Source organism: Thermobia domestica, chromosome 3 (assembly GCF_964235325.1).
Source record: "Thermobia domestica chromosome 3, izTheDome1.hap1.1, whole genome shotgun sequence".
Taxonomy (NCBI): Eukaryota; Metazoa; Arthropoda; class Insecta; order Zygentoma; family Lepismatidae; genus Thermobia; species Thermobia domestica.
In genome coordinates this window covers 153,167,494-153,193,986 of record NC_137456.1, presented here as the reverse complement: position 1 = coordinate 153,193,986, position 26,493 = coordinate 153,167,494, and the positions used below count along the sequence as shown (strand labels likewise).

Below are 26,493 nucleotides of genomic sequence, written 5' to 3'. Positions count from 1 at the left end.
GCATATATCACTTCTAAGATCGTAGTTCACTCTTGGGGTGAGTTATATATATATATATATATATATATATATATATATATATATATATATATATATATATATATATATATATATATATATATATATATAATACAGATTTGTAAAATACCACTCATGCGATTTTGATAATATTTTATGAACAAATGTTTCATTATTAACCCTGACATATAGCATGTTATTTCGTATGGAAAAATCTACAAGGAGTATTTTTACCTTTGGAGATAAGGTTTCTTTCGGTGAAGTTTTCCTAAAACGCCTTAGAATTTTGTCCATATTTCACAAGAAAATATTTCATTAACACATGCAGCACTACATGATTTCGTTTTAGGAACTGAAGGGAGAGTTCAGTACAGTGGCCTGTACCTTTTTTTTTCATGTATTTTTTTATTTTTCTGTTTAAATATTGATAGTAATGAACAATATGTTTTCGGATAGCCTCCTCATAGCACTCCGTGATGACATCCAATTATTCACGGTTGTTTTCACTTCTTCGTTAGTGCTGAAACGAAGGTCCCAACGAGGAAAGGCTTGAGATGGGGGAAGAGGTAGTACTGTACTCAGGTCTGGACTGGACGAGGAGTGATTGAATTCTTCTAAGCCAAAAGATTTGATTAGATCGTGAATTTCATGTCATGGGCGTTTACCCGACCTTTGAACACTCTCATTCATTTTTGCACTTTACTGTCTTTGCCACTGGACACTTCACTTATCTGGCGATGAATATTTTCACCTGTCATATTTCTACTGTTAGGATGTCTGGCAGTATTTATAATCAGCGGGATTTTCTTAAACATAGACCGTGGCCGTGAGTAAAAATGGCGCCCGACTATACGTAAGGAATTCCTGGAGCCTGCAAGAGCGCTCATCTGTAAGGACGTGCGAAATTTCAAACCGTACTTACAAACTGGCCTTATTTTAAGAACAACCTTCGTACATAATGCCCCAGGCTGAAGTCTGGTTTATGAGAGTAAGTGTCACATATTGGAACTATTGTATCATCCTAGGAGAGTATGTCCAATGTGCAAAACTCTTAAAATGGATCTCGTACAGAAGCAGTAGGCCTACAAGTTGACCAGATTTCATAGGAATGTCCACACTTCTAAAAATGAATAAATATATTTTTAAAATCAACAACCATTTTCCTTTTCTCTTTGCAGAAAACTTGGTTATGTGATGGTATGCAGGATTGTATCCACGGCGATGATGAAGAGAAATGTGATCTCATGTGCAGTGATGACGAGTTCAGCTGTGGCAACGAGACCAATCTTTGTATTGGGAAGAAGCACATGTGCGATGGAAAGAAAGACTGTCCCAAAGGAGAAGGTAAGGACGGAGTAGAAATAAATCGAAGGACTTAGGAGAAAATATAGTAACGAATTTCTTATTACTGAATGTTATTTTTAAAAATTGCGTCCAAGAAAATACATGTTAACCCTATGAAAATCACAAGTTTTTAAACGAAAGTTTAGACTTTGACTTAGGAAGCTATTGCTCCTACCCTACTTTTATTAAGGATGCATACAAGACAAAAGACTTGAGGCTGTCTCGTCTCGAAATTCTGTCGTGAAATTGATGTCTTGTCTGAGACATGTTGTCATCTCATCCTCAATGGTTTTATACCGTTATCTTCGGATTGAATTAAGCTTTCAAACGATACCTGACTTACGTCTCCCGGATGGCAACTTAGGACGAAATTCAGTGGCGGATCTGGATAGGTGCTGACTGCCACGGGTGCTGACTGCCACAGCCAATTATTGGTGCTGACTGCCACGACTGTCGCTGATTGCAAATATGAAGGTGCTGACTGCCACGACGGCGTGCTGACTGCCACGAGCCTGGGAGAAACTGTATTTGGAAAGAGAGGAATTAATCCCTCATACTAAATTTATGATTATTAATTAACTTAGTAGAGAATAATTAGGGATTAATTTAGTAATCATCACAGCAAATCTATGTGGCATTCTATAAGTTACAAAGTTGCTCACTAAGTGGAACGACATACACTTGGATGTTTATAAAGGGATTGTCTTTTCTGTTATATGTACAATTTGCACATTTCATTGTTTATATTAATTGTTTTATTGTATTATTTAATGGATATGATGGTCTGAAGCCAGCTGACAAGGGAAGTTTGGGAGAAGCACTCGCCTGCAGAGAAATAAGCATGTCATTTGAAGGACCACTTCATGCTGATTACAACAGGTAATAAAACTCCTGTACGTTGAAAAATGTTCGAGATATTCAGCTTGGAAATGTATATGAAAAATGAATGGAGGCACGTTTCAATGCGCTAAGTATTTTCACCCATGGCGAAGCCTGATGGTTTGAACTTGCTATTGCTTGATCACTGTGGTCCATTCACAGACAAATTGTCCATTACAAGTTGCATTACGGATGGCAAAGACCTAATGGTTGAGAAGATACCAAAGAATTGCACACGATTTGTGCAACCATTTGATGTGTTTTGATTCCGATCAATCAAAGATTATGGCAGGAGATTTGTACATAGTATGAATCTTCTTCATCTGGACGTTATAATGTACCAACGAAACAATCAAATAAAGTTCGTGTCTATACGAATCACTTCTGATCACCGCGATACATTGGATTGTTTCAGTTTGCGTTCTGCAAGGTAGGTTACGAACAAATTATAGGCCTATAACTTTTGAATCACTTGTCGAATTTGCTTTTTGCTTTGGCTCTGCGAACTGTTCTCTTGACGGATGCAACACAATTGCACATATAAAATGGTCATGGTGCAAGGGAGTATTTTGCCTGCGTCATTCTTCATAAAACAGAAGAACAACAGCGATCAATTTTCATCTCTAACCTATGATTATTGTGAACAATGTAATGACTACTTGTATCTAACAAACCCGTTAGTTACTCTTTTTCTGTACTTCCGATAGCTTTCAATTCGTATGTCAATTCGTTACTAATTATGTTGTACTTAACGCGTATAAATGCGTATATCCTCATTTTCTCATATAAACTTCCAAGTTGAATATCTCGAACCGTTCTCAACCGTACAGGAATTTTATTAGTTTGTTATAATCAGCATGAATTGGGACTTCAAATGGCATGCTTAGTTTATCTGCAGGCGAGTGCTTTCTCCTGAACTTCCCTTGTGAGGTACAGCCAGCAGTGCTTTTTTGATGGAACTTTCAAGAGCTGCTCGAAACAATTTGCACAGCTGTACACAGTTCATGCTGACATAGGGAGTTCAGGTGAGAATACATAAATCGTACCAATTTTGTACGCACCGCTCCCTGGCAAAACTGAAAGTACACTCATGTCCAAAATTATTGTCGCATATCTATAACTGTCTTCTTGTAAGAATATAATTTGATAATTTTGCAGAGTACTTTTAATATTTATATTATGTGTATAATCAGGAAATTTATATCTGTGATAAATTTCATAGGAAAAGAATTATAAATACGAAAATCATAATGAGTAAAATAAAATGTAACTAAATAAACAAGAAAATTTTATTTTCGTTTTATTGTTCTTATTTACTGCTCTTTTGACGTGAAATTTACCACATACTTGTCTTTGCCGATTATACACATAGTAACATTATAAGAAATACCGGGCGAATTCGTTATCAAATTATATTACTAGAACAACATATTTATAATCATGTTACAATAATTTTGGACATGAGTGTACATACAGAGACCTGTTTACCTTTGTTAGGTGTTGGTCTGAACAACGCGATCCTAAGGATCATCTAGTTTCTTTCATACTTCTTGGCGTCCGGTAATGTTACGTCTAGCAACTTTCTCTCAGACTCGTGGCAGTCAGCACGCCATCGTGGCAGTCAGCACCTTGCTATTGGCAATCTGCGCCAGTCGTGGCAGTCAGCACGAATAATTGGCTGTGGCAGTCAGCACCCGTGGCAGTCAGCACCCCACGGCGGATCTGGCCCAGGGCCGGGCCTAAACCCCCCAGTTTTTGAGTCACAAAAATAATTTCAGCTATTATTTATATATTTTTGAAAATTTATAGTAAGCTCATAATACACCTATCATAAGTGACTGCTCCCTCCACCAGGTTTTACCTTCTAGATCCACCTGTGACGAAATTCGGGCATTTTTTCTGGAGATTTTAAGAAATCCAATCAGGTTACCTACTTTTGCACCCCTAGTGGGGCCTAGGGTACAGACATGTCCACGAAAGTACTTCACAAAATAGCACATGCTCTTGGATATGGTCTTGTCTAGAGACGTTTTTTTGTATAACTAGTTAAAATACAGACAATAGGTATTATTATTATTATTATTATTATTATTATTATTATTATTATTATTATTATTATTATTATTATTATTATTATTATTATTATTATTAAGTATTCTGCTTATCATCAAGTCCTACGACTGTTTCTTCCACGTCGTTTGATCTTCAACTTCCTCTTTTAATTGAAAAAGATTGATTGGTGCTACGTCATTGTCTTCAGAATGGTGCAGACCTTCGAAATGAAATGAAATCTGTCGATGTCCCACGTGTATGCTCTGTAGGCTAAACAGGACTCTGATTATGAAAAAAGAATGAAATGGTAGAATGAAGAAAGTGAGAGGAAATGAAAGAACCCCACAAAACTAATGCACACGAGGTTTGTCCACTACAAAATCCCACTTAGCTGGGATCGAACCAGGGACCCCACGCACCGGAGGTGAACATTCTACCACGTAAAAAAAAAAAACTTCCTGACTTATTTTCTACTTTAGCCACTTTTCAGGACTACTAGACACGAAAGGGACACGAACACAAACATCAAGGACAGTTTAAATTCCACTCTTGCTACTACAGAGAGACTCGAACCCTCAATGGGTTTGCCGCATGATCATCAGCTTAACACCTCAGACTGCTCGGCTACACTCCCAGCTATCATTGAACCACTATGGCTCTGTGCAAACCTTCGTGATTTTTTTTTTTTTTTTTTTTTTTGTTTAATCATCAAATTGGATGATCCTGTCGAAACTCTGTCAGGTGTTTGCGTGTTACTTGCCACGGTGTTACTTGCCACTATTGGAATTTCGTGTTACTTGCCACGGTTACCTTATCGCATATTTATCTGTCTATGACAACGTGTCCGTTGCCACGCACCAACATCTAGATTTGACCTTGAGGGGGTGGGAGTAATTTCCCAAGCAATTTTCAAAGCAAGACAATCATCTGAAACACAAGAAACAAAGCAAAGTTCTGATTTAAGAAATAGGAACCTTGTTACAGAAGCGTCATTTCAAATTTTGTTTGGGGGGTAAGATCCCTTGAAATAAGTAAAATTTCGCGGTTTTCACTGATTTGCTACTATTCTGTTGATAAAATCTATATAAATCTCAAACTCAGGGGGACCAAATGTCGCCCTTGCCTTGTTACATTTATGAGTGTCACAAAACTCACACGAAATACAAGAAACAAAGCAAGATTCTGATGAAAGGAGTATTCTTGCAAATCAACACAAACAATTGAAGTTCTTCAGTAATTCCAGCGCTCATTTTGCCGCTTGAAAGCATGGAAGAAACGCAATGATTTATATATTACATCACATTCGATCCATACTCCTAGGTGGTTCCAATAGGAACCTTGTCACTTGCGCGTCGCACGTCATAATGATTATAAGTGGGGTTTGTGTTGGACAAACACCATGTAGATGGGTTTTCCCATTTCCTCCCACTTTCTTCATCTTGCCATTTCATTCATTCTCATCATCGCCGTCTCCTTTAGCCTACCCGGCATAACCGTGGAACAAAACTAAAAGGTTTCATTTCATTTTCATTTCAAAATGTAATAGACTCCTGTGTAAATACTTGTGTTTTTTTTCTTTCTTGGCTGGGAAGCTCATTCCAGTTTTTTACAATAGCGAAACACATTTTCTCCCACAATTTCTTCTCTCAATTTATATTTGAATATTCATGCAAACTTTTCTTTTTATATAACGCTGGGTGTTTCTCTATTTCCTCAATTTTTCATTGTCTTTACCACTAATTAAAGACATACATGTATTAGCTTCCATTGCGAACACTTCTTTTCATACTCTACACACGGAGCGAACTGTTATGTGAAAAAACTTGTAGAAAACATCTATTATTTTTATCTCTCTGCTTGGATGTAACGCGGCAACTTTTCTGTCGCCGTCGCCGCAGTGAGCGGACTTCCATAAGACTTAATGCATTTTTAGATGTTGCCCAACTGTTTGGTCGCCAAGCTGTTGCCTTAGGCCTACCGCTCACTGGCAACATTTTGTCGGGCAATTATCTTGTTGCTCTGGCTAAATGCATTGAGTCTTATGGGAGTCCGCTCCCTGAGACGACGGCGACAGAAAAGTTGCCGAGGTGTTGCTAAGCAGGGCAACAGCTCGGCGACGGAACAGTTGCGCAACATCTAAAAATTGCATTGAATCTTATGGGAGTCCGCTCACTGAGGCGACGACAACAGAAAAGTTGTCGAGATATCTCCAAGTACAAAGGTAAGAAATAAATGTTTTCTATAAGTTTTTTCACCTAACAGTTCGTTCCGTGTGTAGCGCGTGAAAAGAAGTGTTCGCAATGGAAACTAATACATTCTTTGATTAGTGACTATCATGTTTTTAATTAGTGATAAAGACTATGAAAAATTAATTGAGGAAATAGAGAAACGCCCAGCATTAAAGAAGAAATATATATAAAGAAGAAATTGTGGAAGGAAGTGTGTTTCGCTGTTATAAGAAACTAGAATGAGCTTTCCAGCCAAGATAAAACAACACAGTTAAATTAATCCCACCCCCTCAAGGTCAAATCTAGATGCAGATGCGTGGCAACGGACACGTTGTCATAGATAGATAAATATGCGATAAGGTAACCGTGGCAAGTAACACGAAATTCCAATAGTGGCAAGTAACACCGTGGCAAGTAACACGCAACGCTGTCAGGTATCTTCACAAGAAGTACCCGAAAAATTCTACTTGTGCTAGGTTACATATTTGCCAATTTTCCTTAACGTTATATATAGAGTGATGTTATTCTTTTACGGTTAGAAAATATGATGTGTGTGTATGTGTGTGTGTGAGAGAGAGAGAGAGAGAGGAGCATAGGCGATACAGGTAGAGAAAGAATATTATAGATAATACGTAGAGAACGGTTGCATAACCTCCAGTATAGGGAAATGGCTATTGAACGATAGTGATTTCACTTGAAGGAAACAAAGGAATATTGATATGGAACATGTATTCATTAAAGGTACAAAAATGTTGAATAAACAAGTCAATAAGGAATTATGGTAGATGTGTAGGAACACAATTCTACATTATTGTTGAGTTTTTGCCTTAAAAAAAAAAAAAAAAAAAAAAAAAAAACATTGTTACTATCTTTATTTTGTTGTGTTTCTAGTTTTACCTTAAGCTACTGTGTAATAGCAGTTCGAAAACAAAGAACAATATGAATAAATCAAATATGGTTCTGTGAAGAAAAAAGTATCTGTTAGATAAGGAAGTTCTATTGTTAAGGGTAGGCTCTTGTTACATTTTGTTTATTCTTCGTACTATTATCTTGCATAATTATTGCATGAAGTGAGTGTTATCTGTTTTCAAAATCTAGTTTGTTTTACTGTCTCCAACATGCATATTCATAAGTTCTGCATAAAATATCATTTGCATTGCTGCAAAAAGGAGAAAGTATATTTCACAGTTAACTGTTTCGGGAGCAATAATTTATTCCAATCACGAACGACATGGAAAACGTAACATAATATTGAAATGGCTAGCATTATCATCGACATGTTTTTTTTTTCTTTCTTTTATTTCTTAATATAGAGATGCATGTTGCTATGTAAATTCACCGTTGTTTGGCAGTTTTTAAAGTAACAGACAATATTCAATTTCAAATGGATCAAGAATTTAAGGAAAAAAGAAAAGAAACTTTGGCGAGAAAATTGAAAATAAACTACAAACAACAAACTTGAAAACTAATGGCCCTTTCATACACAGCGACTGAGTTGCGCCACCGAGTTAGACCATTAGTATGAACGTATTATAAATATAAACCAAGCAACTGATAGCAGACACCGACACATGTTTTTTTTTTTTTTTTTTTTTGCTTTTTCTTTTTTTTCCTTTCAACACCCACGTATTTTCTCTGTATTGGGACGGGGTTACCAGGACACAAGAAATATATGGAAATATATAACATCTAGGCTACTAGGCTACATTAGACGTAGATCCGTGACTTTAATTCGGACACCAGTACCTACCACTGGGGCCTCCTGTACAGGTAGCAACTTCTTACGACTTGGCCACGAGGAAATCTATCGATGTATGTTTGGTTTTGTCAACAACATAGTTCGTTTCTTTGTTTCTTTCCTTAGTGGTATAATAATAATAAATTAATAATAATAATAATAATAATAATAATAATAATAATAATAATAATAATAATAATAGATCCGGAGATGCTTTATTTGGCAAATAGGAGTGATTGGAAATCGGGTGATTAATATACAAAGAACGAAACATAATAGCCGACTAGTTAGCTCCCATGGGCGCGTTTCACGTTACAGAAAGATCAGAATTATAAAGGTACCTTGAAGATGATAATAATATAAAGAAGCAGGCAAACAATCTGTTCCTGGTATCTTATGCGTTCATCACATGGATAATACCGCATTTTAACACAAAATATAAGAATAGGTTATAGTTGTTTTAAGGCGTTCGAGAATTCCAGGATATGATGCAACGTAAGGTAAATTTTAATCGATAAACAATTGTGCTTTTTTTTTTTTTTTTTTTTTTGTCTCTGATCAGCAATCCAACTAAGTGTATGTTAATTTTACAAAAGATACATTGGCAACCTTGCGCGGTGGCAACCACTCCAGTGTCCCCGTGCGAAAACCTCTATTTAAGACAATCCTTCTTCACGAGTGGCAGATACTGAAAGTTGCTCGAGACAGTTGCGCTAGAGCAGACGGTGGCAGCAACTGTTTTAGTGGAAACAACTCGGTTACTACGTATGAAGGCTCCAATTTAAAGCAATGCTTCACAAGCAGTTGCGCAACTCAGTGGCTTCGTATGAAAAAAAGTTAAGTTCAGTGTCTTTATTGCTGCATAATTTGTTCAGCGCCCTTCCCACTCGTACATTACAGTTGCTAACGCGCGTACCTTTGGTAAACGTGATTCAGGGTTCGATTCCCTTCATCTTTGGAACACGGTGAGAGCTTTGAAATTAGAATTCATTATGGTTGTTCAGATTCGATACTCATAATTTTCTCCCAAATCTTATCGTATGTGACATTACTTTGATTCTTCTGTAGTTTCCACAATCTTATGCATCTCCTTTCTTCTTCAAAATAGGTACAATAATAATATCTCTTCATTTACTTGGCATTTTTCCTGTTCATAGACTTGTCTGCATCAGATCCCATGCAATATTTGTATCTTCTGATTCCAAACCCTTCCATGCTTCTACTGCCATCTGGATCTATTACTTTTCCCTCATTATTTTCTTTAATGCTTTCTCTACTTTTTTCTGCGTTATTCTTAATGTTGCTCCAAGATTTGGAAGTTCCAACCCTGAAAACTTTTCTTGAATTTTCTTAATTTGAAAGCTTTTCGAAATAACAGGCTCATCTCTCTTTGATTCTGTCTTAATCGATAAACACCTTAGTCATCATTCATTTGCGTAATAGGAGTGATTCCCTTTGTTGTCTTGTGCTATGCTGTCTCTGTTTTTTGCTAACCTGTATAGCTTCTTCATTTCCCCATAGCCTACACGGCATAATCATGAGACGTAAAACTGAAAGATTTCAATTCATTTTCATTTTCTTTTAAGTTCGTCATACATTTCATGCTAGTCTTACGCTTTTGGTCTGGCCACTGCCCTCTTTGGTGCCTTATTAGCCGTCTTGAAGCTACATTTATCCTCTTCTGTCCCAGAAATATCCCATTCTCTTTTTGCGCTAACAGCTTCTTGCACACCCTCGTTTCAGCATTAGGGCCTACATCTTTTTTCCTGTAGGAGGCGCTTTCCTAAAGTTCTGCCCAAAATCTTCTCTACGGCCATTAGTATTTTATGCTCCACCATTTCGCGACCTCATATTGTATCTACTGGTGAACATTCAGTCTACGCTTATAATTCTATGTTGCAGGGCCACGCTTTAGTCGTTTATTACCTTGCAGTTTCTAGTTTTCCTTAGGTATTGTCTTCTGCACAAAATGTAATAATTTGACTTTCTTTTCCACTACTAGGCTACTCTTGTGAGTCAAATGTGCTCCTTCCTGATGTAAATAACTATAGACCAATTTCATTACTCAGTAATTGTGCCAAACTATTAAGAAAATATATAAAACATAAAATAGTTGCTTTTATGGAACGAAATATTTTTCAACGAATCAGTATGATTTTCGAAGTGGTAGAAACACATCGAATTACATACATAGCTATTTAAGTAATAGAAAACAGACTGTCCAAATTGGAAACTTCCGAAGTGAATATAGAAGTATACAGTATGGCGTGCCAAAAGGAACAGTCCTAAGACCAATTCTATTTTTAATGTATAATTTATGTAAGCTAGAAATAAATGGACATATGCAACCTTTCGCAGATGATACTTCCCTCACTGTTACTGGCAAGACATGGGATGAAACATCCTTAAAAACCAGATTAGAACTGAGAAAAATATGGTTATGGCTCAGTAATAATCTGTTAGTACTAAATGCTGATAAAAGTAGTTATTTGATATTCTCACCTACTTCTGTTGGCCAGCCAACCAGTAAATCACTAAAACTGCATAATTGTGAAAGTATTGTAAGGCGTCAGTGTAAAAGTCTTATTAGAGAAGAAAACATAAAATATTTGAAGACAAACATTGAAAGTGGAATTATCATATCAATCTCTTACTAAAGTTTTAAGAAAATTGTCATACAAATTTGTCCAACTGAAGAAAGATTTAATTTGGAAATATTGCGTACCGTAATATGGTGCACCGTGATCTTGTACAGAGAATATTAAATTATGGATATTAAGTTGGGCTGTTGCTTACTCCACCCACTTAAAACCAATAATAGTCAGCAAAATAATATTTTGAGAATATGTATTAAGAAAGGACTATATAAATAATTTTCATTTTTATCTATTAATAAATTGTATGTGAAATATATTTTAATTTACCTGAGAAATAATATAAATGAATGGCAAGCAGTTGATCATATATATGAAACTAGAAATATAACACAAATTAGGTTATTCACAATAAGAACAACTAAAACTATAATACAATGTCAGGCTTATTATACAGCTACAAAAATTTACAGTAAATTACCGATTTAGATAAAAGACGAGAGTAATTAAGTAGAGAATGTAACAAATGAATAAATTGAAGCAATGTTACAGAAGTAACGTTTAGCTTAAATTTATGTATTGTATTATTTAGCTGATTTAGAGAACCTGGCTCACACATAAACATCTGTTTATGTGTGAGCATTTATCTTTTAGACAGAAATCCAAATATTTGAATTCATATTGCGTGTTACACTATCTGGAACCGGAAGATGGGCTTCTGAAAATCCGTAGCCCTATCATCCTTCAATACCGGATATTTTGAACAGTATAGGAAATCTGTAACTCCTTTAGACAAGAATGAAGAACAATGTAAATAAAGGAACATCCAAATAAATAAAAATGTGGACATCCGTCCAATGCCGCGTCGTTTCAAAGATACAAGGTGTTCAAATGTCGAGGTAATGACTCAGTATGGGAAAGTGAATGGAAATGTTCAATATTACAGGAATAATATAATCAAGTGGAATTATGGCTGTGCAAATACATTTACACTAACATAGAGAATGAAACTAATCAACATTTGATATTATTGGATTGCCAACTTGGTACAAAGTGTTATGTGTTCGAATTGAACTAGACATTCGTTAATTGACTTCACTTTTGGACGCCTAGTCTTTCGAAAACGAAGCGGAATATGCCCATGTTTAGGAAGTTTTGATGTCAACAATCGTATGCTAACGTATGGACGTCTATTGCTATTTGAAAATATTACAATTTGTACCAGGTTGGCAACATTGGCAACCCAATAACCTCAAATGTTGATTAGTTTCATTCTCTATGTTAATGTAAATGTATTTGCAAAGCCATAATTCCACTTGATTGTATTATTCCTGTAATATTGAAGATTTCCATTCACTTTCCCATACTGAGCCATTAGAGGGACTCGACATTTGAACACCCTGTATCTCGGAAACGGAGCGGCATTAGACCCATGTTTATAGGAACACTTTTACTTGTTTGGATGTCCGCAATCACCTCGTCACTTTTGGCCATGCATTTATGTTACACCCTGTATATATATATATATATATATATATATATATATATATATATATATATATATATATATATATAGAGAGAGAGAGAGAGAGAGAGAGAGAGAGAGAGATACTTCTACATTTGGAATTTTCCGATGTACTTTTGTAATTTGTAATTTGTCTTGTGCTTATTGTAATTTTTCTAATATCCTCTCCGTACCGTATCTTAGAACCAAAATGACGGAAGTTTATAAAAATCATAGAGGTCATCAAAACTTTTGTTCAGTTGACTTCGCACATCATTAAATTTTCTTCTGTCGTTTCAACAATGTCATATCATTTAAGATTGGGTTTCGAAGTTTCTTTGTAACTTAGAAAGTTAAAGTATAAATCGTGAAGACAAAAGATTTTCTTAATTATAAGAAGTCTGATTTAGATCATCCTTTTGTATAGATAAAGAGAAAAGGACTTCAAAGCTATTATAATAATAATAATAATAATAATAATAATAATAATAATAATAATTATTATTATTATTATTATTATTATTATTATTATTATTATTATTATTATTATTATTATTATTATTAATCACCTTATATTCACCGGAAAATTAAGTCTATTCAGATTTTTTAAAAAGATAAATTCTTGGGCAATATTTAACGTTGTATGTAAGTGTTTAGAATGACAACATTTACTGTTACAGAGTAAAATTATATCCTTTTTTGAATTAACAATTATTATTATTTTGATTTCAGATGAGAAGAATTGTCCTAAAAAGAAAGACTGTACAGCTGATAGCAAGTGTGAGCAAATTTGTGTTACAACTGCCAGCGGTGAAGACGCATGTACTTGCCTTTCGGGATACATTCTTGGGAAGGATGGTTACAGGTGATTGAAAATAATTATTTGCTCAAAATATCCTAAGATAATGTCCAGTAGATTATGTTTCTGCAGGAGTGGAATCCAACCCCACACACACTACTATGAGCTACTGTCCTTAAAAGATCATTCTCCTGGTGAAAATATCATTGGTTAATGTCTTCCGAACTAATTGATAAATTAATGAGAGCAGAGATGCAAACTAGTTTTGAGATCAAAATAACTGATTTTACTGATTTTAAATATTAAGCTAATGACCAAATACTGACTTCAAAACGGGCAAAAATCAAGGATTTTAAAGAGAAACCGCATCTCTCGATATATATATATATATATATATATATATATATATATATATATATATATATATATATAAATTGGCCATCCTGCTCCTCACTGAATAGCTGTTACCGGTAACATTTGTTTTCCAATATTTATATAATACCACCTATACTAAAACCTAAGAGCATTGATGGATGCTTTAGATAAGTTTAGGAGTTCACGTCTAGACTGATCCACAGTGATAGTTTTGCCTCGATGGGGAAAGATATGATGAATTACATCTACCATAACAGGAATAATACCTTCTGAGGGTAGGAAGGTCTTTTGAGACACTGTTATGGACGTTGATCGATATCCCTACTATGCTGACTATTTACGATTGTCATTCATATTTTATTAGAAGTGACAATCCGATGCAAGAAATCTTCCAAGATACTCCATACATTGATAGAACTGTACACTTCTATCACTGCTCTAAACCGCCTTACTTCGACCACTGCTCTAAACTATAAGGAAAGAAAATCACCACCCTACTGCAACTCTAATGCCTAATGGTTCCGCATAGAATTAGACAAATGGTTTAGCCTGGCTCCTGGCCCCGGGCAGAACAATCGGACTAGATATTGGGGGAAAGTAGTGGTTACACAGTGTGTACATGTATCATCACTCGTAAATTGCCCACTGTTTACAGATCTTACAAACAAAGGAATATATATATATATATATATATATATATATATATATATATATATATATATATATATATATATATATATATGAAACACGGCAAATGTAAGTTCAGCTTGTCAAATTGTATGTCAAAGAGTAAAATTTCGAAGTTAGTTAAAAAATAGCTTAAAGAAAATCTGAAACAGGTCATTTACCTAACGTAGGCCTATTTAGCAATATAGAAAAAGTACATCAATTATGTTACTGATTTATCTTCAAGATAAGACGTAGCAATATTACATTGTTAAAGGTTCGGAAAAGTCAATGTTTTCAATCTATAAAGAAGGAATAAGTTTTCGTGTCTAAAAATTTATATACCAATCATGCATTTTCAAGAAACATTTCTATCTACTCACTACTACATTGTCAGATACATTTAGTGCAATGAGTTGTTTCACAAGTAACTTTTACAGTTGGTGATAGGTTTTGTATTAAGTTTTCGTGTAACAGTGAATAGCTCCATTGTGACCCAGAGCATCGAACTCTTTGGTGGTTCATATATTTCGTTGTTCACTCACTATTGTGAGGGAATTGAGACTACGTTTCAAAGAAGTAACAAACTCTGGTTTTGAAAGCCAGAAAGAGTGATATTAATAGACACGAGTCGTTTGATAACACGGAATTTACATAACTACAATATTGTATCGTGTTACTGTCAGGTTACAAATATATTTCGTGTCTAATCGAATGGTAAAAGCAAGGCTATTTGCATTATTGTAATCAGTTTCCCTCAGGTATTCAATCACTTTACAATTCATCTTACAGAATGAAATGTCCCTTGTGGGTAAATAATTAGCATTTTCCCTTCGGTGCGGCTAACCTGGATTCGATTCCCAATGGGAATGGTTGGGATTTCATGTAAAGTTATAAGTTCATCTCATATGTTGTTGTCGATTAATAGGGCCGTTAAACTTTCGATAAACAAACATCTAATGTATTATTAGTAAACGATCTTCCAAGAGATCAATTTTATAGCAAATCTCTCTCTCTCTCTCACCCTTTTTTATTCTCTTTTTCTTGTTCACTGATGGTTTACCTCCGTTTTGAAAACAAGGCTCTCTTTGTTGATCAGAATCTTCATATTTTGATTAAAGAAACACTTCCATAAAACTAGAAGATAGAAAAAAAATAGAAATAAAGAAAACAATTGTATGGAAATTTGATGCCAACAATTATATGAATTTCTACATATCAAATTTCCAAGAATGTAAGAATAAAAAATATATTTTATATTTACATTCTTTTATATTTAAGTAAAATTTGATAGTACAAATTAAGATAATTGTAGGCATCAAATTTCCATACAATTGTTTCCTTTATTTCTATTTTTTTTTCTATTTTCAAGTTTTATGGAAGTGTTTCTTTAATCAAAATATGAAGATTCTGATCAACAAACAGAGCCATATCTTCAAAACGGAGGTAAACTATCAGTGAACAAGGAAAAGAATGAATAAAAAGAAGAGAGAGATTATATATATAGGAAAAGTACTTTCACACTATCACTATCGAAACAACTTTCATTACCAGCTATCTTCCTCTTTCATTACTATAAATACGACAGTTTAAGCGACATGCACTGTAGTAACTTCCAGGCGTAGCCCTAAACGAAAACATGAAATAGGATGAACATATTATTGACCATTGCACTCAGTTAGTTAGTGTCTGGTCTGTTTTGAAAAACTTTGGAATAAGGTATCTACGGAAACATTACTCTTGCTCTATATATGCTAAAAAATAAATAAATAAATAAATAATAATAATAATATGCAGTTCCAAATTTTAAAATAATCTTTTCGAAGGAACGGAATCCCAACTCTTTTTGTGAAAAGTTACTTAATTGAAATTTATTTTTACTTTGCGTTCATGATTTTCTACAGATATCAATAAATGAAATACACACTAATAATGTAAGACATAAGTCTCACAGAAAGAGTACTGTTAGGCAATAGTTTTTCGATATTGTAATCCAAAGTTTTTGTAAGAGTTTTGTATTGCCTTGTCAGTTTCTGTATTGAATTTATACTTGACTAAAACTTACTTTAAAAAAAAAAAAAAAGTGAAATCACGTAATATTTAATTCCATTGTTATCAGTTTCTGAAAAATTGATCTAAAAATTAAGAAAAGATTACGAAATCTCTGGACATACAATCATTATGATTTCACTAATTATTGTCTACTTAATAAATAAATATATAAATAAGTAAACTTGTAGATTTTGCAAGATAAATTTGTTTCTGTCTGCTTTTTACTTTTTGCCAGTCACTTTCGGAAATCAGAAGTTCTCGATAATTCAGTGTCAAATTATATAATAAAATCCAAACTGATAAAAGAAATTAAAATGAAATGAAATCTTTAGGTTTTACGTCCCACGATTACGCTGGTTAGGCTAAAAGAGACGGTGATTATGAAAAATGAATGAAATGGTGGAATGAAGAAAGTGGGCTTAAACGGGAAAATCTCAAGAAAACCCACGAGCACGGTGTTGTCCACCACAAAATTCACACGGCTCGAGCTGGGATCGAACCAAGGACCCCAAGCGCCGGAGGTGAACGCTCTACCACTGAGCCACCGCGCCCTCGAAACTGATAAAAGATGATTTTCTGGTTAAGCTATAAGGTGTACGTGTATATTACGTAAGTATGTGTAGACTTACCTTTGTATCTCGGAGATATATTATTATTAACGTATTATTTCGATCATCGCTGTGATCTTAGTCATCATCACAAAGGCTTGTAAATATTAATACATAATCAATAATTTTGGTGTTGATGTCCTGCAAGAGAAAAGTTAGAATATGAAGTTTTCCTTTTTTTCCTATAAAAGCAATGAGTATATTACTTGTTGCTCCCAAGTATTATATTCGTGGGAGAATTGTTTTTACAAAATAAATATTTTTAAAAAATCGTGTTCTCACCGCAGGACATCAGCATTAATATTAACATATGCCAACATATTAGACCGAAAATCCGGACGTTGACATATACAATTTTATCCACACATAACTCAATGTATTAATAACCATAATAGCATGGGGGCAATTTGAAGAGTTTTCTCATAATAAACTTAACCATTAAATTTTAGGTAGAGCAAATAATTAGTTAAGAAGTATGAATTAGATTGTAGAAATAAAAGTAGAGATATCAGATCAGAATATTACCCAAATCTGGTGCTGAGGCCTTACGTTAAAAGTTATAATAGCTGTCATAATGAATTTTGAAGATAGGATAGGAATTAACTAATTTTGTGACAAAGTCGAATAATAAAGTGTGATATCAAATAGCAACCAGTATTGTACTCACCCAGACTTTGACGAGTGAAGATTTTAGAGATGTCGATCCTTCTAGTCAGACGGTCACTTCAGAACTCTTTTTCGTTCCCTACTCTTTTTCGTCCACCTACCTTTTCTTCCTAGTTTTGGTAGCGTCATTTCTTCCGCTTACCATTACATTTTTACTTACTTCATAACGTGAAGTAGGAAGTGTTATTATTTCCTTGATACATTGCTACGTAACATATTTTTATATTTCCTATTTAGAAGAATGTTTTAACTAGACATAGTTTTAAATTATTATGAGACTTCCTTAATTTCTTTGCATGTGTGAATGACCTACAGCACCAGACTGGGGATTGAATTTTATTTGCATTTAATATAACAAGGTTTACAAAATATTGAACCAAAACCAATAAAATATTGATCGCCCTTCACCAAAATGCTTTAGTCATATTACAATATGATCCATTAAGCATTAAGGTTTACAAATGTATGTGGTGATGACGAAGATCACAGCAATGATCGAAATGATACATTATGTATAAGGTATCTCTGGGGTACAAGAGTAGGTCTACAGCATGATCCTTCAGAATTCTGCCCCTCCGTGATAAGATAGTGAGTTGGTTTGCTGAGGCAAGCAGCCAGAGAACAGCAAAGTAACGTCAGAGTTTCCACTTCGATATGTGTGACTTCATATCGGGTCGCTTGAGTGGAGCGGACTGCTTACGTAAAATTCTAGTCACCAATCCTAAGTTCATTTAACCTCTCTTGGGAGTATTTGTATTTTTTCGTAGAAGACAGAAATTGTATTAAATGTTTAATGAAGACATTAAGGGTTGCTCAAAGAAGTTTAAGGTCAAGCGCCATTATTCTTTTTTATCATGGCAGTGAGTATGAAAAGTTTGAAGGAGAGTTCACGTTACTACAGAAATAAAAACGGGGGCTTACAAATGTAACTAACAGCAGCTGCTGTTATTATTATTATTATTATTATTATTATTATTATTATTATTATTATTATTATTATTATTATTATTATTATTATTATAAATAATAACTTTTTTTTTATCATTCTCCTTATAGTTGAAGGGTGTACAGTAGCATCGTAATACATAACACAATTTTCAAATTTATATTCAATGTATAGAATTGTGTTTCTTAAAAACTAGTCCGTGTACTACCTGTGATCCACAGCATGGTTCCAGGTGCACGATACGGAACATGCTAATTTTCCAGCTACATTCAAAAGATGTATAAAAAGTATGCACTAGAAATTTAATTTTGTTTTGCTTGAAATAGTGTTGGAAAGATTATTTTTATAGGAGGTTAGTAACGATTATTTTTTAAATTAATATTTTATTTGAAACAGAATGAAGAAATTAGTAATTATTTAACATTTGATTACTTTAGGCTTGTAAAAGAATTTCTGAGAAATATATTTTGTATATATCTGTTCACAAATATTACTGGCAAGATAAATATTGGAAAACAATAGAACTATCTGAATATATAAGTATTCAGGTTGAGGTATTGGACATTAAATTCAAATATAAATAGACACGCTTTCTGTTCCCTCACATAGAAACATAATGTAGCCTTACGTCAAGTGAAAAGCTGCTGTAGTGTAGTTGATAAGGTGTCCCGGCTTTGATCTCAGGGGGGGATGGTCAAGTTTGTTTTTTCTCATCCTATCCTTGTCCCAATCCAACTCTAAGGTTGACCCAACCTTTGTGAAATAGGTACCTAGGGCAACCTCGGTAAGTAACTGTGGCTGAAGCATGGTTTTGACCACATTACCTCCACTATGTGCCGAAATTAAGGAAGTGTGTGAGCCTTTACTTTCACAATGCCCGTGGTTATATAGACTTGTCGCGTATGGTAGTGCTCTTTACTTTTTACATGTCAAGTGAAAAGTATTAAATGGTCAAGCAAGAAAGGAGTTCGTCCAACACTGACAGAGGTTTCAGATAATTTCTCATGATAAAGCGGAATACTTGTAATAAGTGTCCCATCTGGAACATTTCCTCCTGAGAATTACATGAATGGTTTATAAATTATACGCGTTGGTTAATTGGTTGTTTTGGAGTTTAAAATTTCTTTCAGTACTGAGGCCATATGTAACTTGGATCTACAGCTTAAGGTGAAATCCGAACCTCTGTATTGCGTTCAAAGTTTTCAAAGCTCTCCCACCGAAAATCGACTCGATATTACGTGTACCAAAGGAAATCATCCTAGCCACTTGGTCATCGGGAAAGATTATAAATAATAATAATAATAATAATAATAATAATAATAATAATAATAATAATAATAATAATAATAATAATAATAATAATAATAATAATAATAAGAAGAAGAAGAAGAAGAAGAACTGTGTATTTTCTTTTATTACCTTATAAAGCTTTTACGATACAAATGTGTCTACTATATTTAGAATTATCGTATATCCTTTCGTTTACAAGAAATTATGTATATGTGTATAATAATTAAAAATATTAAACAATAAAGTATATCTCAATGCTTTAAAAGCTTCATTTCCATTATTATCTTTTGTACAACAATTCAATTTTCCACTTATAAGTTTGATAGAATACATTTTCAATCTAAAAGGAGAGTTTAAGGAAGTAACTTCATTAAAACAATATAATTTTAAAGCTCAACATTATAAACTACCATCATTATTAGAACGTCTTTCCGTATGTTGTGCAGACACGTTTCGAGATTTAGCGTGTTTCTCGTTCGATAGTTAGCAATTCCTTGGCACGTGATCAAACTATCTTTCACATGTTTTATAGCTTCGCTCTCGGCAAAGGTAAAACAAAGCCTAACAGCTCAAACATTTCAAATCTGGTGGTGCCTGGTCTACATGTACTGATGATAAGAGATAACTTGAAAATCTTAGTTTTAAACCGTAGAGATAATGAACGGAACTTAAGTATGTTCCTTTTGCCTTTTACCTATCAAAAATAAATTGGCGTTACCACAAAATCCAAATATATTCCGTTATTTCTTACACAAATCTATATAAGATCATAAGATTATTTATTAATTTATTTATTATTTGTCTTTTATAGTTGTCAAGATATTGATGAGTGCGCTTCCGAAGAAGTTTTCTGTAGTCAGATATGTAACAATACAGCAGGCTCTTATGTATGCAGTTGTGCTACAGGTTATGTGCTTCGTCCAGATGGTAGATCTTGTAAAGCACTCGGGCCTTCTCCATCGTTATTATTTGCCAATAGAGTGGATATCAGACAGGTATAACATTCGTTTTACTCAATCTGTTTATTTCTGTAAGTAGTTCAGTAAATTACTAATGTAAATTTGTATGAAAAGAAATATTGTGATTGCTCAAAAGAAAGAAAAAAAACGTAAACAAGTTATAAATTTACTGCTGTAATTCTAATTTATTGATTGATTGATTTTAAGTTTTGGAATTTAATTAAAATATTTCTCGATTTCATGTATATATATATATACTCGATACATTTCTTTCAGTGCCATTTATTGATCATGTAAATTTATGCAGTACATTCTCATAAATATTTCTTCATTTCAAAGTGCTTATCTTTTAAATTATTTGTTATTTTTAATGTTACGTATTTATTTATTATTTTACTTTTTTTAACGGAGAATATAAATTTTGGAGCGATATTAAGCGAAAATATCGTCTGTAATTTATGATACAATCGAAAAGTAACTAGATAAAATGTACGAGTATAAGTGTAAGAAAAAAGTAAGTTTACCCCATTTTCTAATATACTTAAACAAGAAAGATCAAAAAATAAAAATAAAAAGTATTGAATAAAGTTAGTAATATACATAATTAATTTTAAAAAACTTTTAATTGTGTAAATTCAATTATGTAATGTTTAATTTACAGGTTAGCCTAAACAATGTGAAATATACAGCTATTCTTAAAGGCTTACATAATGCGATAGCTTTGGATTATCATTACGAGTTGGATTTGATATTCTGGTCAGATGTATCTCTAGATGTCATTAAAAGAGCTACTATCAATGGAACTCAAACTGAAGGTAAGGAATTTGTATTTTAATTCCATTTAATAATACAATATTCTAATTCAATTTGAATAATCAAAAATCTCTTTAATATCCAGCAGGGTGAAACAAGGTAAGACAGATCATTGATTCGAATTAATAAATGTATGTTCACATTGTTAGAAGATAGAAATTTACTTTTGATTTGTACTAGAGTTTCATCCCTATGCATTTATTTAAAGCAAAGCGTTCTTTCACTATTATTGTACTACTTGGTTTTGTAAAATAAATATTTTTTCCCCCCTAAACAATGCTTGTGCCTCACAGCGTTGTTTTGACAGTAGATTTCAGATGAGGAAAAATATATTAGTATCAACCTAAAACGCTATAATTTTAAATACAGTAGAACCTCTCTAATCCGTCATCTTTGGGACTGGGGGTATGGTCGGAACGCAAAAAAGTCGGATTATCAGAAAATACAGGAAAATACAGAAAAATACGTAAAACCAAAGAACAATAAGCTCTAAAAACTGCACAGTACAGTAGAGAAAACACGCACAACGAAAGAAACAAGAGATGATGGAGCATTAAAAGGGACAAGCAGTAAAAACAAGTAAACAACAATGCTGCGACGGAAGTAAACGACAAAGGGCCTCGTGAGTTATCGACGAGCCGGGACAAGTTTTGGCTCAAGCACGATCTGTTCAGCCGGAGTATCAGACCAGCCGAGGGCAGACGAGAGGGGTTCTACTGTACTATAAACTTGTTTTAGTATACTACCAGTATATGTGGGACAAAGGTAAAGAAAAGATTAAAAACTGTATTACTGAAGTAGCAAAAATCGATCCCAGATTCCATAAGCTTCCCTGTCTTTGCCACATTTTAAAATAATATAATATTTTTAGAATTGATGAAAGAAATTAAGTAATATTTTGGGATTAGAATCGGTCTACAAGGGTCAAATCGCTTTATATCTTATATACACGCATCATTCTATTTAGTTTTTTCCCCCCTAGGATTCTCTCTACTTAAGAGCTACCTAGTACATTTCTTTCATATTATAAAGTTACTAGAAACTTTATCAGTTACTCCATAAAAATGTACCTACATTTTGTATTGCCCTCTTTTAATATTCTTATTATATATTTATGTGAAACACAGAATTTCAATAATGTGGACAGCAAATCAAAGCAAACAAAAGCAGAAAATTATGTATTTGCTATGATAATGTGTTCTAATTCTGCTGAAAGTTTCATTTACTATTCTGTTTTCATAGTAACTTGAAATTGTAAGATACTTTGTCAAATTCTTATATCCAACTCAATATCGAATATCATAAGCTAACTTGTTGTACATTCTGAATAATGTTGAGAGCAAATTGATATTTCTTTCTGATTAACACTAATGTGTATAATTATAGATGTTATTCGTTGGGGTTTGGAAAGTCCAGGAGGCGTTGCACTTGACTGGGTACATAACTTGCTCTTTTGGACGGATTCTGGAACTCGAAGAGTGGAAGTTGCTACATTAGATGGAAGTCATCGGGCTGCAATTGCAGCTAATGAGTTAGACAAACCGCGGGCTATAGCTGTTCACCCAGGAGAAGCACTTGTCTTCTGGACGGATTGGGGTAAGATTTATTTCCTGCAGATGTTGATTACTGTATACATTTGTGTTGCTAATATTGCCTTATTTTTAACGAATAGGAAAACAAGCACTCAAGATATTGAGTTTAACATGGAGTATCAGAAGTTGAAGACAAATTTTTGGATTTAGTATCTATTATTTGCCAATGTCTGAAGAGATTGGAATAAAGTCACGATGATTACAGTTTCATATATCGTACTAATATCACCTTTTTAATATAGGAAGATTAGCAGTTGTATGTAATGTATGCATATAATATAAGTAAAAATGGAAATCGGGAAAATAGATCTTAAATTGAATGGTGAAGGATTATATTACTTTATACACAATCGAGGTATATTATTACGCAGATAACCACTAACTATTTGTAACATTGCGGACAGTGGCACGATTAACCAATGAACTAAGATACGTATCAAGGTTCAAACTTCGTCTTTATATAACGGTGGATGTAGGCTACTTGCCACAGAAGCCAAGACTATTTGTAATGTAAGAGGGCGTGATTTATCCGATTTCAGAAAGACATGACTATTGGCTATGGAGCTCATCTGAAGTAGCGAAAATTGTGAGATGTAAAATCAGACTGAGACGACATGAATCATTATGATGAGTGAAGCTACTTCAAAGGTTGGTGAAGGCCATAAGTGCCCAACTATTAATTACCTTACGAGGCAAGTAAACCATGGATGTTCCAGAAACGTTTCCTAGACAACAGTTCAGAAAACTTTCCGTGTGGGACACCACAACTGATACCTATTAATATGATGCTGAAGAGAACCAGTATTGATAAAAGAAGTGGCTGCAGTTTGCTAACCAGTACCGAAATTAAATCTACTCTGAATAGCTAAAGATCATTTTATCCAATGAATTCCTATTTTTGTTTCACTAAGTAGATGGACAGTGTCGTATCAGGAAGGAAAAAAACTCAGGAACACAACAATAATACTTATTAACACGATGCTCAAGAGGATTCAGCATTGAAAGGGCTGCAATTTGCCAACCAGTAGCGAAATTAGACATCCTTGAACAGCAAAAGGTTACTTTGTTCAATGAATCCACATTTTTGTTGCACTGAGTGGACGGACGATGAAGTATCAGGCATGAAACGTCGAAATGTATGCACCCTGACACTCAATTTTGCAGAACATAGATTGATGATAATGTCGTGATTTGGAATTTTTTTCCTAGGAGTCCCTTGGTCTTCTGATACATAAAGAAGGTAATCTGAACGGATTTGGATATCTATTCATAGTTGCTGACGCCGTACAGCCATACATATTTATTGTCTTCCCTGATGGCGACAGGATATTGCAACGTGATAACTCAACCTGTTACCCTACCGCAATTATCAAAGGCTGAGTTGAATAACATTACCAAGAATTTGAAGTATCGATAGACACGTACGGCTAATGGACTCTCCACTACTACTATACAACAACTCCTGGATTTTCTACAACCTGTCTGGTTTGAGACGCTAGTAAAAAAAAAAAAAAAAAAAAAAAAAAAAAAAAAAAAAATCAGAACCCTTGTGAATTGCTTTCTGATTACATCTCGAACTACAAAAATGTTATTATTCCAGTCATTAAGTAGGTGGTCCTACAATGTGATTAAACTGTATATTACTTACTGTTTCTACTATATTATAGGATACCTTACTTTCATGTTGGATTTACGTTATTATAACCTATGAGTGTGAACTTGTATAGTCATCAAAAATGAAATGCTTCAAATATAACAAGTATTTAAGGAAAAACAAAATATTTGGAATAAGTAAATATACAGTGTCGTAGTGATATTATAATTAATTTAAGGAATAAGATTAAGATTTTATCGTTGACGCTCCTAGGAATCAAAATATTCAAATAAAATAAGCTATTATTTTTTTTCAAGAAAGTACCTCACATATATAAACATTATAGAACTGGTTATCATACCAGTTCCATGAACTAGATATCAAAGTAAAGATGTTAGATATTATGTTATACGATATGGTTAGCACGCGTGGTTCTGGACCTAGTTCACGTAGGAACATTATTATTATTATTATTATTATTATTATTATTATTATTATTATTATTATTATTATTATTATTATTATTATTATTATTATTATTATTATTATTATTATTATTATTATTATTATTATTATTATTATTATTATTATTATTATTATTATTATTATTATTATTATTATTATTATTATTATTATTATTATTATTATTATTGACTTAATATTATGAAATGAAATCTTTAAGTTATGCCGCTTAGGCTAAAGGAGACGGTGATGATGAGAAATGAATGAAATGGTGGAATGAAATAGTGGGAGGAAACGGGAGAACCCCGAGAAAACCCACAAGCACGGTGTTTGTCCACCACAAAGTCCACATGGCGCGAGCTTAATATTATGAAGCATTTAACGAGCTACTTAAGAGGCAAAAACAGAATGTTTAGTCTACTGTAGACATAATAGCACTGGAAGCCAATACAGTGATCGCTTCAATGTATGTCCTTTGTAGATTATAACTGTTGGTGTGCTCTTGCAATAGTGGGCTTAACATGATTTTTTTTTTTATTTATTGCTTGCATGTGATGTTTTAGTAGAATATATCCTTATTATCTTTCAGGCCCAAACCCAAAAATCGAGAGGGCAGAAATGGACGGCAGTAATAGGATGAGTGTTATCACTGAGTCCGTATTTTGGCCAAACGGTTTAACTGTTGATTACACAGTTAACAAGATATATTGGGCTGATGCAAAGCACCACGCCATTGAGTCGGCAAATTTCGATGGCACAGGAAGGAAAAAGGTATACTATTAATATTACTGTAACCAAAGGTGGTTCGTGAGGCAAATCACCTGTGAAAAATAAAGTTTTGTTTCTTAAAAACTAAAGGGAAAAAGTTACGTAATGTATTAATTGTTATATACAAACATTAGCGCATTGGATAAGTTTTCTTCTCTAAGTTTGAAGCGATAAAACTTTATTTTTTACATATGAGCTTTTGTCTCATGAGCCGCCTCTGATCTTGACATGACTTAAATATTAATTTTATCAATGACACAAAAAACGTTAAAACTTTTTCTTGGTTTGTAAATTTATAGATGTAATTTTATTTTAGTTTATTTATCAACACAACAGGTAGATGCTCAATTAGAGTGTTGAAATATTACAATATATATTTACAACAGTTTTTTTAGAGCCTTATAAGACATTGTACATACAATTATCAATTTTATCATGTTTTTGACATAATTTGTTGTAGACCGAACATATTCTTCAGATTAATGACTTCAGCATTCCTAAAAAAGAGTCCTGTGTTGGTCCTAAAAGAGACCTGTGTTATTAGTT

The 26,493-nt window shown here is 33.6% G+C and overlaps 1 protein-coding gene across 2 annotated transcripts in view; it reads left to right on the top strand.

Annotated features, from left to right (window-relative positions):
* The window catches only part of Lrp4 (LDL receptor related protein 4), an 872,950-nt gene that overhangs the window by 775,510 nt on the left and 70,947 nt on the right, over window positions 1–26,493 (top strand). For both annotated transcript variants that reach the window (XM_081751909.1, XM_081751908.1), the window contains exons 7-12: window positions 1,197–1,362; window positions 13,090–13,222; window positions 20,571–20,754; window positions 21,380–21,533; window positions 22,918–23,127; window positions 25,769–25,950. In XM_081751909.1, the coding sequence (XP_081608035.1) occupies window positions 1,197–1,362; window positions 13,090–13,222; window positions 20,571–20,754; window positions 21,380–21,533; window positions 22,918–23,127; window positions 25,769–25,950 (1,029 nt within the window). The remainder of the gene's footprint in view (window positions 1–1,196; window positions 1,363–13,089; window positions 13,223–20,570; window positions 20,755–21,379; window positions 21,534–22,917; window positions 23,128–25,768; window positions 25,951–26,493) is intronic.